Raw genomic sequence first — 11,149 nt, forward strand, 5'->3', positions numbered from 1 at the left:
ACAGAATAATAATGTTTCTTAAAGTACATGCCACATGTGGACAATGGAAGGGTCTTCTAAAGCCTTACAGCCACTGCTTGAAAAACCTGGTCTCCACAGGCTTTAAAACAGATTCAAAGTAACAAAACATTTGACTCAAAAACCAGAATCCTAGATGAAGCTAGAGGATCTCAAAGGTCCAGAATGAATTTAAGGGCCTGGTTGTGGATTAAAAGTTTTTTTTTTTTTATTTAATCAAGTTAATAGGAAGCCAGAGCAGGGAGGCAAGAAGATGTTGCCCCCGATTACACTCACTTACCATAATTGGTAAGTGAGTGTAAGGACAGCATGAAAGAAGCCATAATGAAAACCTGTTTGCCTCAAGCCATGTTGGGACACAAACATGTGGACAAAAAGTCTGCCTTGACTAAAATCACTGTGTGGAAGGAAACTAGCACTGCATATCATCCAAATGAAACGTGGTGGCAGCATTTTGCAGTGGGGATGATTTAATAGAGGGGAATACTGAAATAATCTTATTGGCTGCAGTAAGATTTACCACCAGGACAGCCTTCAATGACCTCTTCAAGCTGACCTGCAGAGGTTCTTGCAGGACAACTTGAAATATACAAAATGCGATACAATGGTTTGGGTCAGAGATATACTCCTGTCTTGGAATGGTGCAGTTTCAGCTCATCAATTGAGAGTCTGTGGCAAGACTCAGATTGATGCACATGTCAAATAATTTGGGCAGATTTGTCTAGAATGTGCTGGTACATTTGTAAACCAGGAGACTTGGTGAAAGGTGATCCAAGTATTTACCCTCAGTGACCAAATACACTTCACATTATACTACTCACATGTCCACTAAAATGCACCCAGTTGAAGTTTGTGATTGAAACTTGATGAAAAGTTGAAGCAACTTTTACCTTAATCGCTTTAAAGAGTTAAATGGAAATTGAAATCCATCTTGCCTTACCCTCCCAGAAAATGTTTAAAAACATGCATTTAAACAAGCTGCTGTGCCTCAAATGCACTGAAGAGCATTACATTTCATGGCAATAACTACTCTCCACCCCCAATTTAATTTTGACCCCTTTATTCTCAGCAAGAGCATACTTTTTTTTTTTAATTATTTCTACAATAGTAGCAATAGCTACCCATACATTGACTTGGATTAGTAGCTTTAGCACAAAAGAGGTGTAGGAAGACTGTTTGTTATGCTTTGAATAGGGGGGTTTATTCACACTTTCAGAATCAGTAGGAAGTATATGAATGCTCCCCAATTAAAGGTCACCCTAGACTAATGAGTAAGATTCAAGATACGTTTTCCTCCAGAGTTGTACTGTGCAGCTTTGCAGCAAGCTTGCCGGTTTCTTGATCATCTGCAGCTGACCGGGTGGCCTCCTGTGCAACCTGCGGGGGCTTGTCCTTTTTAGGCTTCCGTTTCTGAAAGGAGTGCAAATAAATATAAACCTAATGATGATCATATGAACAAGAAATTGAGGACTAAATGCATAATTTACCTTCAGCTCTCTTTTTGCAGGGTTGTGAACCACACCATGTCGCCATAAGCTTTCCTGTTGAGCAGAAAGTTTGGAGTATCATTTTGTCCAAAACTAATCAATCCATGTAATGTTTCTGAACAAGTCAGAAAGCTAAGGGTTTCTCCATGGCTTCATAAAGAGTAACATTTGCCCTAATACAGGTGAATTTACTGAAACCTAAGAGTTTGGCCAATATTTAGGACCTGTTAAATCAAATGGAAGGCAAAAACTGATCACTCTTTGGTAGACTGGCTCTAAAAATAGCTTCAAGTTAAGATATTTTGCATCATTGTCCCTTACCTTCAAGGCAAAGCTCTTCCCACAGCCAGGATATGCACAGGAGAAGGGTTTCTTCCCTTCATGGTCTCCCAGTACATGACTCTCCAGTTTAACACGGCGGGTGAACTTCCTGTTACAGCCCTCTCTGGGGCACAGGAAGTACCTCTTCTCCCCAGAGTGCGCACGCAGCTCATGCAGGCGCAAAAACCAGCTGTTGTTGAAGAGTCTATTGCACTTTTCACACACGAGCTTCTCTGAGAAAAAATTTATTTCTTTTTAATTGAAGTTCAGGGAAAAAAAGTGCATGAGCATAGAAAGGCGTACATACTGTACCTCTGTGTTGGGCTCTGTGCTTTAGATATTCAGTCCATGTTTTACTCAGGGTAGGACACAGGTCAAAGCTGCAGGGGTAACCTGCAAAACGAGAGGCAGCAGTTTTAGAGAGTAACTCTTAAAAAAAAAAAAAGTCAACAAACCTTGATGAACTTTCTCGTGATGCTTCAGTTTCTCTCGACTGGGAAAGTCTTTCCCACATCCGTTGAATGTGCAGCTATAAGAAGAGAAGCCTTTATGCAGAGAGAAAAATATTGACAGTTCTTCATATTTTGAATGTTTCCAATATCCACTTACTGAAAAGCCAATGGTTCTCCATGTTCACACTTGTGAGCTTTTAGTTGTTTCTTCTTGCTGAAATCCTTTCCACAGCCTTCATAGTCGCACTACAGGGGCGGGGTGAACATGCATGAGCAAAACAGAAAATTTAATTTTTATCTTAATTAACAGGGTGAACAGCTGTACTTTATATCTGTCTTCCTGGTGCTGGTGGACTCGAGTAATGTGGTTCTTCATGGTGGCATTTTTCGCAAAGGCCTCCAAACATCCATCCATGGGACACCTGCAAACCAGGCTGGTAACTAACGACACCCAGAAGGTGACCTTTCTTATTTTAAACAATTGTGGATCTTACGTATGTGGTTTTTCACCGCTATGCACTCGTTCATGCCTGGTGAGCTCATAGCGAGCGCAGAAACTCTTCTCGCAGCTCTCACAGGAAAATGGTTTCTAAGACAAACCCACAAGCTTCAACTGAGAACGCAGGGCGAACAGGAGGCAGCATCATGCAGTCAGTCTTACCAATCCAGTGTGTTTGCACAGATGAGCCTCTAACTTCCACGACTTCCTAAATGTGGCGTTGCAATCAGAAAAAGAGCAAACGTACGCGTTTTGACTTTGCAACCGTTCACCCATCCTTAATAACAGTTGCCAGGTTTTGTGCTGTTTTCTCAAACAAGGGTTTGTGAAAACTGGTAGGACACTCAATGACCCACAACCACCAGCTCCACCTGGGCTTCATTTATCTGATTGGGATGTACCATTCCATTCAGACAAGGAATGTCCTGCCATTTTTAAGCTAAACAAACAGGAGAATATATTTCAGAAGACCCTCTGATCAGATTTACTTATAGAAACATATAGTAATATATATGTATATATATAACATATAGTATATATCTACCCTTTTTTTCTGTTTCCACTCAATCTTTGGAGAAATGTCAGCCAGGCTTCCTGTTGAATGTGACCTGAACTCCTGATCCATGTGGTGACAGGCAGGAGGAAAAAAGGCGTCTGATTGTCTGCATCAGTATGACACATTGAGATTTTACTGCCCTAATCTTAATCTTATCTCTCTATTAATAGCATCTCCTTTGAAGGTGTGATTTATTGCTGTGAAAAAAAAGTTCCTAACAAGATTCTGTGTAGTGTGGCCCATAAGTAAAAATAAATAAATTAATAACAAATAAATATTTAAAAAAAAAAATTAAAATCCTATAATTGCTTAACAGAGCAAATGAAATAAATTTTGAATCTTTTTTATTTGGGTGTGTCTTTATTCATTTATTTCTTTATTGTAAACAACCGAGAGTTTCTTAGTTTTTTTTTTCAGTTTGGTTCTGTCTTTTCCTGGGTTTATGAGACTTTTTGAGCATGCAAATGTTTAGATAATCTTATACATTTTTTGATTTCATAATAAAAAACTTTTAGAGAAGTTTTTGTCAATTTTGTATGACTTTATTTAGGGAGTTTTATTGGTACATGCGTTTACAGAAGTTACTTCAGTTTACGTCTGGTTTCTGTTTTTGGATCTTTGTCAAGTATTTTCTGATTCATTTTCTATTTTGTCTCTTTGCTAATTGTTTTGCTGATTTTCTGACTTTTCTAATTTGTTTTCAGTCATTTTACATATGCTGCATTTTTTTTTTTGCCCTATAATTTCTTTGTAGATTTTTCTTGTTGCATTTGTATATTTCTATTGGGTTTCTGTTATTCTACAGAATTTGTCAATATTACACAGATTTATTAAGGATTTAAGGTCTTTCATACTTTCTAGTATCTAAAATCTTTTGGTAGGTTTTTTTGTTTTGTTTTCAATATTTTGCATTTTATAGGTACTTTTACATAAGAATTGCATTTTCTGAACTGTTCCCTGTACTTTTTGTCTTTTAAAATAGTTTTGATCCTTTTCAGTTTTCCCTGCACAATCAAATTCAGCTAATTGATTGAATTAGCCACCAGATTAGAACTGTAGCTGCAAAGTATACACATTTATTAATTAATAATATTATGATCGAACAAATGCACACTTTTTTCTACTAAACATAATGTGCGTATGTCATTTTGATCCTTTAAAAAAAAAAAAAAAAAAAGTGGTGGCCAATCCAGAGACGCTATCTACTTGTCCAAACATTCCAGATCGCCTTATGCGCCCATGCTCTGCCCTCATGTGAAACCTTTGACTGACTTTTGTGAATGAGGCCTATTGAGTGTGCGTTGGGCGTTAGCTCAGCGCCCTCCCACGCTCTCAGGTAAGCATGCCTGGATCCAGTAAACCCTGTTATCAGCCTCCTCCTCCCCTCCTCATCCGGCGCCCCCACTACCACCACCGCCGTCAGGGAGTGGATCAATACAGCTGGCCCGATAGCCACATATACCCCTGCGCCTACACCTGGCTGCCCCTGATAACCACACAAGACTCTCACCCCACCTATCGCACACAGAGATACAGCATGCAGCAGCTCTGTTTGGCAAGCGGTGGGATTTTCCTGCATCCTTAAGCACATCCCAAACATTACAAGCATCAGAGCGACTGCTGATGCTCTATTTCATGGAGCAATTAGGGTTGATTATGTTAACTTCTTCATTTTCTCAGTTATGCCTCTATGGTGTTTATTTTTAACATGCCGCATTCTTACTCAGACTAGTCCAGGTGATTTGAAATGGTGCGAGCTCATATTGGGATATCACGCTATGCAGCAGCTCCACAAAACAAACCGTGTTCATGTCCTACTATCTACTGTTTGCCTGTGTGTGTGTGTGTGTTGTTAATGTGTAACGACCCAGGTCGATACAGCTGCTCTGAGCTGCTGGCTGAGCTGACAGACTCAATCTGTGTGTGTCAAACGTGTGTGATTAAGGAGTTCATAGTGCTCCGCAGCTTTTATCCACAGGCCTGGTCTCTCTCTTTCTCCCTCTCTCAGCCCCACCTACCAACTGGCTTTGCTTTCTCCCTCTCCCCTCAGACTACGTGCTTTTTCGTCTTTCAATCAGTAACTTCCATGAGTCAGTGAGAATCTGAAAGAGCACATGGAAAAACAGGGAGAAAGTAACCGATCATGTTGATGGGGGGGAAAGGGTCTTATGTTAGAGTGAATGAGACGATTGCTTTAAAACGTGTTCTTTCATATTCGTTTTTCAAGTGGGAGAATACAAGACAAAGCTGTGCAGATAACATTATCTGAATACTACGAGCTGGATCCAAACCGTGCCGATCAATACCAAGGGCTTTGGCTGCCAGCCTGCTCATTGATTGATTGCATCTTGTTTTTCCATCTGCTTTTCCTGGTTTTATCTCTTTGGGTTGTTGGACACTTATTACTTTGTACTGATAAGGCTGGTGTCTGAATCTACTGACCTCAGGCCGGCAGGGTTACAGAGGAGCAGGACGGAAAGCCTCTGCACGTTCAATTATAGAAGCACCTTAATTTGTCACATATTAGAAGATTCATCATCCTCTTGTAAATATAATGCATTGTAAAGTGTTTGTAAACCTTAAAGTATTTCACAGTTTATGTGACAACCACAAACATCAGTGTGGGGATTTTTTGGGGGGGTATTTCATGTGAAAGACAAACAGAAAGTTGCAAATAATTGCAGAGTAGAAGGACAAGGATGCACTGTTTTCAGAATGTTTTCCGAGTAAAAGTCTGAAAAGTGTGGCATGCATTTGTATTTAGGCTCTTTTCCGCTGATCCCCTTAAATTAAATCTAACACTACCAGTCCTTTTCAGAAGTTGTCAAGATGCTAGAGTCTGCCTCTATAATTTAATCTGAATATAAACTCAGCTTGTTTGTGGAAGTTGATCCACCTTACCTGTCCGTTTGCATGGAACGATATGGCAGCATAAAGATGTAGGGAATGCTTTTCATCATCAGGGACAGGGAAGCTGATGACAGAAGACTTCAGTTGGAGGTGGACCCTAAACATCCAGCCAGAGCTATAAATAAATAGCTTAGCTCAAATTTCCTATGGCCTAGCCAAAGCTCAGACCTAAACTGATTTGTCAAGACTGCATCTGTGGTAAGACTAGAATATAAAATGCATGTTCACAAACACACTTCATTCAATCATTTTCTTTGCACTTTGAAAATAAACCTGTCACATAAAATTTGAAAATGTTTAAGGGGTGTCAATACTTTGGCCACTGTAACCTCTCTACTGTTTACTTTTAAAAACATCAAAAAACACGCAAGGAAAAGAAGGTTAGTTTTTGCCACAAGAATCCTTTGGTCCTCTCCTCCTTCCTAAGCCGCCTTATCTCAGCAAACTGGTCCTAATTTGTGTCAATATTGGGTAAAGTACTGAGATGGGGTGAGATAACCTATTTGTCACATAACCAACCAGCCATTCAGCCTCCACTGATTAAACAGCACGTATCTAGTGGCCCACACCAACAGAGACTTGGCTCTGTATTATACTATTTCCGTTTATTAAACGGAGCAAGACACACAAAAAAGAAATAACCCAAATATTTTTACATTAAATAGGAAAACACACTTCCCATCTAATTTGATTAAACCCAAACATGGATTAGATTATTCTATAGCCAACACTATCTGAATGGTTAAGACAGAGAGCAATAATCGTTCATATCAATAATAGTAAAGCTGCAGCTGGACCTCTTAAGAGTTAGACAAGATGGTGCGCACCGCCCCCTGCTGGACAAACAAGAAAAGCTAAGTGATGCAATAACTTCCAATGATGTAAACTGTTCGGTTTGGAGCGTTGGTATTAAATCATCTGAACCTGCAGTTTCCTGAACAGCTGCAATTATTACAAGCTACGTATATTCTCAGGTTAAGTCCTGAGAGAGCACATGACTTACATTTGCTCTGTTACATTTAGTTGAACAGCTTTATGATAATGCAAGTGATTCTAAAACTTTTTTTTACTAAACTATGCAACTCTTGGTCGTACAGGATCAATCTTTATAAAGATACTTAGTTTTGCTATTTTAATATTTTTAAAACTGTCAATATTTGAAGATTTTGTAGTTTGCTTGTTTAATTACAGTAAAAATTAACCTCTTTCAATTATGCAAAAATTAAGACTGAAAAATTGCTTTTCAGGATTTATGGTTTTCGCTTTTATTGAGTTTAGGAGAGGTTTATTTGGAGTAAATATACAACTAAAGTGCGTTTCTGAATCTGTTCAGAAGTTACTGCATCTCAAAATATTTCACAAGTAAAACACTTAAGAAAGTTGACATTTACAGATTAGTTACAACTTCTACACAACTCTCCTCCTAATAGCTTTTGTTTTAACTTTCGTCTCTCCCAGGGATGTCCGACTCCAGACCTCCAGGACCAGTGTCCTCCATGTTTTAGGTGCTCCAACACAGCTACGTTACAGCAGAGAATTCAAAATGCATAATTCATCTAATTCAAGCGAACATCCAACACATGCAGAACTCTCAAAGCCCAAGGACTGAAGCCGGCCACCGCAGTCCTGCTCTGACCAATGAGAAAACTGCAGTCTGGAGAGCTATAGCTAGACATCTGTAAAGGCATTAGCCCTGTCTGTGTTTCTCTCCTAGTTATGTGGTTGGTGCAAACAATATGAAATGCTTGTGACATAGGCCCATCACCCTCAGTTCGCCGGTGAAATGAGGTGCATTTGATTTCATTTTATGGAAATCAAAGGAGGAGAATCATCACCGAGTGAGGGCCCGTCACAGCTGTTTCACATTTAAAAAGGCGTGCACAAAGACAACATCTCAGATGGGATGTGTACAAATATCTTTATTAATTTGAGCACTTTATGCCATGAACTCGTAGGGGATTGGCTCCAGCAACTGGGGCTCGTTCTTCTTGGTGCTGACAAAGTGAGCCTCACGAGGAGGAGCGGGCTGAGGAGGAAAACAAAAATAAAGTCAATAACACTTAACATACAAAGTGTGAAATCTCTGTGGAGGAAATGAAATGCAGTGGTTTGGTGCTTTGAATGCAGTTCTGTAACATATATTGTTCTCCACTTAAACCTCTCAGGATCAGATCATACCTGGCGTTTCAGTTCCACCCAGGTGCCTTTCTGCTTGGCCTCCAGCTTCTTGCGCTCGTTCTCTTTGACGCGCTGCAGGAAGCTGTCCCTGCTCTTCGAATGCTTTACGTGCTCAATGCGCACGTTAATCCTTTTGGCCAGAATCTTGCCCCTGAAAAGGAAAGTTAACACAGACACAGGTATAAAAACATTGCCGCAGTGAGTGGCTTCAGCTTCGACTCGTCTGCAATGCCCTGCAAAGCTGCAGTCCTGTGATGTCTCCTCAAAACAACCCGAAGCCCAAAGACCAGCTTTAGACCGGGGTGCCTGAGGATGAGCTATTCTCCCCCACATGAATGACCACTGAGGACAGAGAGGATCCAGGTGGCAAAGTGAAGATGGGGGTTTTAGAAAGTTAAAACAAACACACCAGAGGTTCAGGCAAATGTTCATCCCTCAGAGCAAAGAACACAGCTCCCCTTCTACAGAGTCTAAAGTAAAACAGAATAACCATTTTCTACTTACTTGACCTGCTTGTTGACAATAATGCCGACAGCATGTTGAGTCACATTGTAGACGCGTCCTGTTTTGCCGTGGTAGCACTTATGAGGCATACCTTTCTGAATGGTACCGGTGCCCTGGAAAAACACCCACATGACGATGAATCCACCATCACAACATGGAGTCCAGTAGCTACCAATATTTATTCTTTTTAAAATTCCACACTTTTAATACCAACAAACTGTAGATTTTTGCTTTGTCTATCCTCAGTGTTTGATTATTCTTTGAAAATACCTACACTGTTGTCAGTTTTTGTTGATGTGTGTTGCTTTAATTAAAGCAGGATTGTGGTGAAATTGTGTTGCAGAACGGCTCAATGCAAAAGGCCATTTCACTGCTTTACTGAGCTGCTTAGATATGTTGCCTGGAGCATTGCGCACGTTTTAGTTCTCAAACCCTTTTATGCTTTTTTGAAAATTCATAAGCACTAAAATTCTCTATATGACTACACTGAAGATTTTTCTAGATGTTAAAAGTTTTAAATATATGTAATACAGAAGAAAAGAATATGCAATATCCCACCTTGATGTCTACGATGTCTCCTTTCTTGTAGATGCGCATGTATGTGGACAGAGGGATTGGGCCTGCGGAGTAGGGGAAAATAATGCAAACATTTAAAATAATGATTAGGATTTTTTTAATGCTCATTTTCACTATTCAAGCGTGTGTACAGGTCCCCATAATGCTGAACAATTAAAATGCTACATAATTTTGGGTTATTACTGAAATAATAAAATTTCAACTTGGCACCATTTCATTACCTTGTTTCAATGTTTCAAGATTACATAAGAGGCGAAACATGTAGCTTAGGTTAAACAAATGTATAAACATACAATTAGAATACTGAAAGAAATAAAAACACAAATCTAACACTTGTCCTCACACAAACTCCCTACAAGGTTGTTAAACATTTTCCAAGGTAAAAATATTTTATTCTTTAAGCTTCTTTTTGAAGATACAAACATGAAACAGTCCTCAGTGTCCTGCTTCAAAACACATGAATTAAATGTTTTGAGTTATTAGAGAGTCGATGGATGTTTAGGAGATGATTCAGGTAACTGATTCAGGTGTGATGGACCAGGGGCATATCTAACATTGCAGGACAGCGGCCCTTTAGGACCAGAGTTTGACAGACCAGTTGTGAACCCAGACATCAACTTTAACCAGCTACTCACCATGTTTGCGGAAGGGCCTGCTAAACATGTACCTGGTCCCCCTCCTCTTGCCTCTGGTGTTCGTCATGATGCCTGATAACTGAGGAAAAATAGACTTTAATAACCCACGAAATGCACCGTCTACAACAAACATGTTACCAAAAGTCAATGTTTATGTAGCTTAACACATAAATAGCAATATAGTTGTGCCCTCCCACCAACGAAAAACTCTTTACAGCATCTAATTTAGTGCTATATTATAAAATCATAATTTCGAAATTTTCTTTTAACAAATTGCCATTTTAACCAAAGCTGCGTATGCTGCGTTGCAGAATAATAAAACAATGTGGAGTTTACAGAGATAATCAATTCATCACCGTAGTCCATACCTCTAAATATGTCTTATGAGAACATTAGTGCTACAACCCCGTTAACTGTATTTACTATATATTTAATGTATTTCAGAGGATAAGTAAGCCTTCTATCCAGTGCTTCTGAAGCAGACAGGGCCGCATGGAGAGCCACGCTGCTCCTCATGATCACAATTAGCGAACAAAATTACACTCGGCGATTATTTTCCACCCAATAACATTTCTGTAGCGTGTAAATACACATCTCCGGCGACCGTACTGACATAACTATGCATAAATCAGATAACAATAAAGAGGAAAATAACAATTTAAACGGAGAACATCTTACCCCCGGTCTCTACAAGATGGCGGGTACGGCGGAAAGAGAGAGTAAAGGCCCCCAAACTCCGCCTTGTGAAGTAGGATTCAGGTAGAAAGTCCTATTGCCTGAACTAAAACAAAGAAATTAGATTATTTTAATAACTAAATAGGTGTTTCGTGTGTGTGTTTTTCTTTTAAATAAAATTCAAATATACAGTAATTATAGGTATGCATTTCACATGAAATTGGGAGGAACAATGATTTACTTGACAAAGTCTGAAATTATTTGACAACCAATCTCAAAGGTTGGCCGCAACACTGCACCACTGTAGACAATACTTGATACATTTGTTCGTACAATAC

General features: G+C 39.5%; 2 protein-coding genes across 4 annotated transcripts; both read right to left on the reverse strand.

Annotated features, from left to right (window-relative positions):
• Positions 1 to 748: 748 nt before the first annotated feature.
• gtf3a (general transcription factor IIIA) lies at positions 749 to 6,396 on the reverse strand. 3 transcript variants are annotated; one of them, XM_005797900.2, is made up of 9 exons: positions 2,940 to 3,601; positions 2,773 to 2,867; positions 2,604 to 2,700; positions 2,436 to 2,524; positions 2,282 to 2,355; positions 2,139 to 2,219; positions 1,827 to 2,059; positions 1,506 to 1,559; positions 755 to 1,428 (listed from the first exon to the last, which is right to left on the reverse strand). In XM_005797900.2, exons 1-9 carry the CDS (start codon positions 3,051 to 3,053, stop codon positions 1,297 to 1,299), a joined length of 969 nt encoding a protein of 322 aa, XP_005797957.1. In that variant the 5' UTR covers positions 3,054 to 3,601; the 3' UTR covers positions 755 to 1,296. The 3 variants fall into 3 exon arrangements, with proteins under 3 accessions (XP_023181807.1, XP_023181806.1, XP_005797957.1); XM_023326039.1 differs by lacking the exons at positions 2,604 to 2,700; positions 2,773 to 2,867; positions 2,940 to 3,601 and adding an exon at positions 6,235 to 6,396 and having other exon boundaries at positions 749 to 1,428; XM_023326038.1 differs by lacking the exons at positions 2,604 to 2,700; positions 2,773 to 2,867 and having other exon boundaries at positions 752 to 1,428; positions 2,940 to 3,602.
• Positions 6,397 to 8,142: 1,746 nt separating this feature from the next.
• Positions 8,143 to 10,900, reverse strand: rpl21 (ribosomal protein L21). Its single transcript, XM_005797853.2, has 6 exons — positions 10,815 to 10,900; positions 10,137 to 10,215; positions 9,484 to 9,545; positions 8,926 to 9,038; positions 8,422 to 8,572; positions 8,143 to 8,269 (listed from the first exon to the last, which is right to left on the reverse strand). Exons 2-6 carry the CDS (start codon positions 10,201 to 10,203, stop codon positions 8,180 to 8,182), a joined length of 483 nt encoding a protein of 160 aa, XP_005797910.1. The 5' UTR covers positions 10,204 to 10,215; positions 10,815 to 10,900; the 3' UTR covers positions 8,143 to 8,179.
• Positions 10,901 to 11,149: the final 249 nt, after the last annotated feature.

Source organism: Xiphophorus maculatus, chromosome 21 (genome assembly GCF_002775205.1).
Source record: "Xiphophorus maculatus strain JP 163 A chromosome 21, X_maculatus-5.0-male, whole genome shotgun sequence".
NCBI classification, from domain to species: domain Eukaryota; kingdom Metazoa; phylum Chordata; class Actinopteri; order Cyprinodontiformes; family Poeciliidae; genus Xiphophorus; species Xiphophorus maculatus.